Source organism: Tribolium madens, unplaced genomic scaffold (genome assembly GCF_015345945.1).
Source record: "Tribolium madens isolate multiple individuals breed KSU strain unplaced genomic scaffold, Tmad_KSU_1.1 Scaffold_19;HRSCAF=116;Tcas5.2_LG9, whole genome shotgun sequence".
Lineage (NCBI taxonomy): Eukaryota > Metazoa > Arthropoda > Insecta > Coleoptera > Tenebrionidae > Tribolium > Tribolium madens.
This window is the reverse complement of record NW_025400983.1, coordinates 1,884,209-1,890,530: the sequence shown is the minus strand read 5'-3', so window position 1 is coordinate 1,890,530 and position 6,322 is coordinate 1,884,209. Positions and strand designations below refer to the sequence as shown.

The window sequence follows — 6,322 nt, the reverse complement described above, 5'->3', positions numbered from 1 at the left end:
TTTCTAGATTCTGTGAGTATTTCTTTAGATTCACTTACTTTTAAGAAACATTTGTGTGTTAATAAGTCTAAGATTTCTTTATAATAATTAATCTTTAATATTTAAATTTTCGAAATAATGCGATTCTTTAGATTTTTGTGAATTTATTATAGAATTCTCAAAATTTATCAGTGAATTCTTAGATAACTAGAATTTTTTGATGTCTTAGATTAATGGACGTTTTGAGAATTCTCAGATTTCTGAAGTAGGTACGGGAATTCTTGTTATTTTTCAAAATTTTTTGAATTCATTGTTTTGTAACCCACTTTTGAGTTGGTAAAAATTAGCAAATTTTAAAAAATTTCCTCCATTTGCACAATGACCAAAACTTCATTTTATTAACTTAATTGCCAATACACGGCGATTTTGGGGCTTTTATAACCTCGTGATGATTTTTTTTATTTTGTTTTATTTTGACTGATTTGGAAAATTTGTGTTTAATTTTTAAATCTTTGAAATGAAATTGAAAATTGATTATATATTTTTTTAATATTACACAATTAATAATTCAGATTTTTTTATTTAAATTAAAAAAAACCTTTTAACAAAAAATTCAAAAAAATCTCGCATATAGGGTAAGTCCGGGAGAGATAGACCACATTTCAAAAATCTACTGTAAAATTAAGATCTGAATTTCAACACAAACCACGAATATTTTTTCTCATTTAAGCCAACAAAAGTAACAAAATAAAAAAAACACATTTGTTTACGGAACTATACAGGCTGTCAATAAAAACTCGAAATCATTCTCACTTAAAAAAATACAAGTTTATTTTATTACGGTTAAACAAATAACTAAGAAAAATTGTTAACTATATTATTAAATAATTTTAGGCCATGGACTAGATTTTAAGGTCACTAATAGACTTTTTCAACTCGCTGGGACACCCTGTATGTATCCTCCCCGCTGGCCCACCTCTCCCGACTTTACCCTACACAAACCAGAAACAACATCAAATAACTACATTGTATTTTACAACTTTTATTTTATTTTTTTGATTACTGGACTCAGAAATTAATTAAATTAAATGTTCAGAATTCATAGTTTTTGAATCTATGTTTTTTAAATGCCATAATTTTTTTGTGTTAGAATCTGAAAATATTTTAGATCGCTAAATTTTTCTTCTTATCAAACTTAGATTCTCGGAATTTTTGAGATTTCTGATTTGGTTCTGAATTTGTTAATTCCCGGATTTGATATGTTGTTTTTTAATTTCTGAAAATTGAAAAAAACGTAAAAAAATGGCATTCTTGGACTCCTTAAATTCTTTAACTTCTGGATTCGACAAATAAAATTTCCGACAGCTTGAACTTTGTAAATTTTTGAAATTTTCATACATTTTACTCAAGTTTTAAAAACCTTAAAATTGCTCAAATAATTTCTTAATTCTTTCTTTTGGTTTCTTTCATTTTTAATTAGAATTCTCAAAATTTTCAAAATAGTGAATTTTTACATTCTTAGAATTCATTTCCTAGATCGAGAACTTGGAGTTCTCAGATGTTTAGGATTCATTACCAGAATTCTTGCAAAAAAAAATTGAATTTAGTGTTTTGTAACTCTAAAAATTTTGAACAAAACACAGCGATTTTGGGGCTTTTATAACCTCGTGATGATGATGAGATTTTAATTTTGTTTTATTTTGACTTATTTGGAAATTTTGTTCCTGAATTGGCAAAAATTGCAAAATTTTAACCGTCTAAATATAAAAAAAATATTTAAATCGATTGTTTTAAATTTTATTTTTTTTTCCGAAACTTTGTGTGGGATATTTTCTCCACGTCACACTTACATGACAAATAATTATTATTATTAATAATTTTTTTTGACAACTTTTCTTATTCTCAATTTACAAAATTTATTACAAAACTTTTTACTCATTTTTTTGAAATATTGCACAATTAATAATAATTCAACAAAAAATTCAGAAAAATTTCGCATGTAGGGCAAGTCCGGGAGAGATTTTAAAATTTTAAAAATCTGCTGCAAAATTATGATCTCAAACCACGAATGTTTTTCTCATTTAAGCCAACAAAACTAGCAAAATAAAAAAAAAACATTTGTTTACGTAACTATACAGTTTAATGTTTAACGCTAAATATCTTTTTAGTTATTGTTTATAAACACCTAAAAGTAAATAATTTTAGAAAGACAATTTAACAATCTTTTAAATGCAAAAACAATAAATAGGGTGTTCCATTTAAATTTTTAAAGTTATTGAAGTTTTAACAAACGCCTTTTTTATCTTTGCAAATGCAACACACTAAAAAAATGTTACAACCTTATAGCTTGTACCTTCATCTTTGCGGTAGTAAAAAAATATTTCTAAATGTCTTAGTTTTAGTGTAATAAATTTTTTTAAAGTGTATGTTTGAGTCAAAAAAACCGTCTTATTTTTAAAACTAAACAAAATCGACCAATAAAAGTTTATCTAAAACCTAAAATCTATCTAAGAAACATATGGTGTTTCATTTAAAAAAACACAAGTTTGTAATGACTTTTTTGAGACACGTTGAAAACAATTTTAATCGATGGACTAACTAAAATAAGCTTCAAAAATAAATGTCGATTTTAGAAATTTTGATGAACTCAAGAGACAAAAATACAAAATTTTTGGTACTATTAGCAAAAAATGAACAGAATTTGACGTTTTTGTCAGAAACTCAATTATTTTGCGAAATGTTGTTCTCAATAATCTAAAATGTCATCAAATTAAGCTAGAAACGACATCATTTTTGTATTTTTCTTAAAGTTTTGGCACATTTCTCAGTTAAAAACGTCATGGTTTTCAGTATTATTTAACCCGTGAAGTATCAATAAATCAATTTTTTTCATAGTGTTTAGCACGTTTTTTAGGTAGGCTATTTATTAAAAATTGCGTCTAGAATAATTTGAAAACTCGGTCAAAAATCTCTGATTTCGAGGAATCTCTTCAAAAATAAGCTGAAAAATCACCAAAATTTGATAATTTGTAATCAAATATGGATTTTAGAAATTTTGATGGACTCAAGATACAAAAAATGAACAGAATTTGATGTTTTTGTCAGAAACTCTATGATTTTGCGAAATTTTCTCTTAAATAATTCAAATGTCATCAAATTAGCCTAGAAATGACATCTTTTTTGTATTTTTTTTATAGTTTTAGCTCGTTTCTTGGCCATAAACATTATTTCGAGGATTTTTTTAGAAATAAGCTGAAAACTGATTAAATTTGGTCGAAATTGGTGTTATTTTAGCTTTTTTTGAAGGTTTAAACAAGTTTTTGAGATAAAAACTAGTCAGATTTTGCTAAACCTGGCCTAAAAATTAATAAATTTTGTCGAAAATAACACTATTTTTGATTTTCTTGAGTGGTTTATTACGGTTTTTAGCTAAAAACGCAATTATGGTCAAAAAATATGCCGAAAAATCGTTATTTTTTGCAAAATAAAATAAAGATTTTTTTTTAACCTGTAATTTTATATCGAGCGATCAAGATAAGATACCAAATTATCTTGATCGCTCAATAATTTGTAAAGATATAAATTTTAGAAATTTTTCTGGAGGAAAAGACAAGAAAGAAATGAAAACAGAATTTGACGTTGATTTTATCAGTTTTAAAACATTGTAAGTGTTTCGACAAACGTTAAAAAATAGCGTCAATTTATCATATTATTATATCTTTTTTTGAGTCATTATAATAATATGCCAATCGCGAGTAATATTTGTTTTGTTTAATTACTTGATTACTTGTCCCATACATTTTTTTTAATTTCACCATTTAAAGGTCACTAATGGACTTTTTCAACTCGTTGGGACACCCTGTATGTATCCTCCCCGCTGCCCACCTCTCCCGTCCTTACCCTACACAAACCAGATAACTGCATTGTATTTTACAACTTCCGCTCGTCTTAATTTCCCTTTATTCTTTTTTGCTCACACGCTAATTCGTCCGCTACAATTAATTAACCAAATTAACTCGAACTTGTGTTAATTAATTACGTGAATCACCCGAAAACCGTGTAAAAACCGATCGAATCAATGCAAAAGCGACCTCTCCTCGGGGTAAGCCCACCTGCATCAGCCTCAAAAATCACACCGAGAGCAAAACACAACAACAGCAGTCCACTGCTCCACTCGCGAGGCATGTTGGCGGAGCTCCGCCGAAGAACTGAGGATCTGTTGGAGGTCTTCATATGACACGCTTGTGCCCGGATTATCGCGAGGAGGAAGAAGCAAACAAACAGTGAGCCTCGGCGAGAATTTTAATTGTGACAAATTGGACAAAAACGGGTGAAAGTGATAACGCGTGATAAGGCAAGGGGGCGCCCTTATGGTGTGTGTGACATTCGAGTTCGGGGAAATTGAGGAAACTTGTCCGACTGGTTGTCTCGCCGCGCTTTGTACTCTTCACAATTGACACCAGAGGTCCCGTTACTCCCATCATATCGGGTGATTTGAATTTGATTCTTGCACAGGTGGCGACGGATAACAGTACAACATTCTCATACGAGGCTTTATTGCAATAAATTGCTTTATTCTGAAAAAAAAAATAGAAATTTTTTTTTTAAGCGCCGGGTTTTAGGCAACCAATTATACAACGCCAATTGAAATTATTGTCAAATAATTGCGAACGGGTTGTTGGTGAAATGTGTGGTAACAAATGGTTTTATTGTTGGGTTTTAGACACTTTTTGGGGGAAATGTAAGGGAGAAATGTTTTTACTTTGTTTTGGGTTAGGCAACCAATAATACAACGCTTGCAAAAACAGTTTTTATTTGCTAAAATCATTACGTTATGCTAAATATAAGGATTTTTTTGGCTTTAGGCGACTTTGTTTGTTTTATTTTGTGTGTCAGTGGGGCGGATTACAAATCGGATTGCAAATTTAGAAATTTTCCAAAAAAATTTAATTTATTTTTAAATTAACTAATTGATACAAACAGCATTTTCCAGTTTCTCAAAGTTTTAGATTAATTTTATCGTTCTTAAATTAGTTTCAAGATTCATATTTTTACAAATTTTTGGATCAAAACTGCATTCAAAAAACTTCTTTTTAGATTTTAAACAAACTAGTCACAATTTTTGATTTTTGTAAATTTTGTAACATTGAGAATTTTTCGTTAATTCATTTGGATTTCTCAAATTTTGGACAATCTAAATTTTTTTGATTTCTAGAATTAAATTTTATTTTTCGCGTCTTTCAATTTTTACATTTTTCTACAGTTTAATTTCATGAATCTTTGAGTTTTTAATTCTTAAAAAGTTTTAGGATTTAGTTTTGTTGATTTGAAGTTGTGAAATTTTTTGGATCATATCTGAATTTTTTGCTTTTTTCGATTTTTTATACACATAGTTCAATTTTGCATTTCTAGATTCGTCAGAATTTCTTGATTCTTGATTCAATTTCTTTGATTACTGGACTTTAAATCTAGAATTTATTTAGGATTCTTATTTGCTTTTAAAAATTTTTAAATGCTATAATGTTTTTAAATATAAATGTTTTAACTTGCTAAACTTTTGATTTCTTGAATTACTATAAAAATATATTTTTGCATTCCTGGTTCCTATCAAATCTAGATTCTAGGAATTTTTAAAATTTCTGATTTTGTCAATTCTCGGACTTGACATGTTTTGTTTTTTAATTTTTCAGATTTTGGAATTCTTAAATTCTTTAATTTCTAGATTCGACAATTAAAATTTCTGAATTCTTCTAATAGAAATTTTTATATATTTAAGAATCTCTCTCTGAAATTCGTCTAAATTCAAGATTCTTAAGTTTTAAAAACCTTAAAATTGTTCAAATAATTTCTTAATTCTTTCTTTTGGTTTCTTAGATTTTTTGATTCCTTGACTATTAAAATTTCTGCATTTTATAATTTTTGTTTTACTGGAATTTTTAAAAAAAGCCTTTTGGTTTATTAAATTCTTTTAAAAATAAATTAGTGAATTTCTTGGTTTTTTGCACACCTTGGATTTCTGAATTATTTATTTTTATAGATTTCTGGATTCTGTTATTAGGGTTTCTGAATTCTTCAGATTTCTCATGACGTAAACCCTCTATAATAATAAAATTTTATTAACGCCCAAAAAGCATTAACGATATAATCAATAAAACAAAAAATAATAATTTATAGCTTCTGTGAATATTTGATTTTTGGAATTTTTTAAAGAATCTTTAAATTCACTTATTTTTAAAAAATATTTGTGTTGTGTAGTTTTTTGTGCAAATTTTCTTGAAATGCATTATTTCTGTATAGAATTGTAAACCCGGAGCTACTTCCAGGTCTCTGCGATTTTATAAAT

At 27.5% G+C, this 6,322-nt stretch overlaps 2 protein-coding genes across 3 annotated transcripts in view; one reads left to right on the top strand and one right to left on the bottom strand.

The window, feature by feature from the left end:
- LOC123009984 overlaps positions 1–4,463 on the bottom strand; it is a 20,268-nt gene extending 15,805 nt beyond the window's left edge. Inside the window, exons 1-2 of the mRNA XM_044406588.1 lie at positions 4,364–4,463; positions 4,092–4,268 (exon numbers count right to left, since the gene is read on the bottom strand). Coding sequence (XP_044262523.1) covers positions 4,092–4,268; positions 4,364–4,463 — 277 coding nt within the window. The remainder of the gene's footprint in view (positions 1–4,091; positions 4,269–4,363) is intronic.
- Positions 4,141–6,322, top strand: part of LOC123015829 (DNA oxidative demethylase ALKBH2-like) — a 23,243-nt gene continuing 21,061 nt past the window's right edge. Inside the window, exon 1 of one of the 2 annotated variants that reach the window (XM_044415834.1) lies at positions 4,141–4,262. The gene's annotated coding sequence lies outside the window, so the exon portion shown is untranslated. Of the gene's footprint in view, positions 4,263–4,283; positions 4,469–6,322 lie in introns of those variants that run through there. The other variant, XM_044415832.1, reaches the window with a different exon arrangement.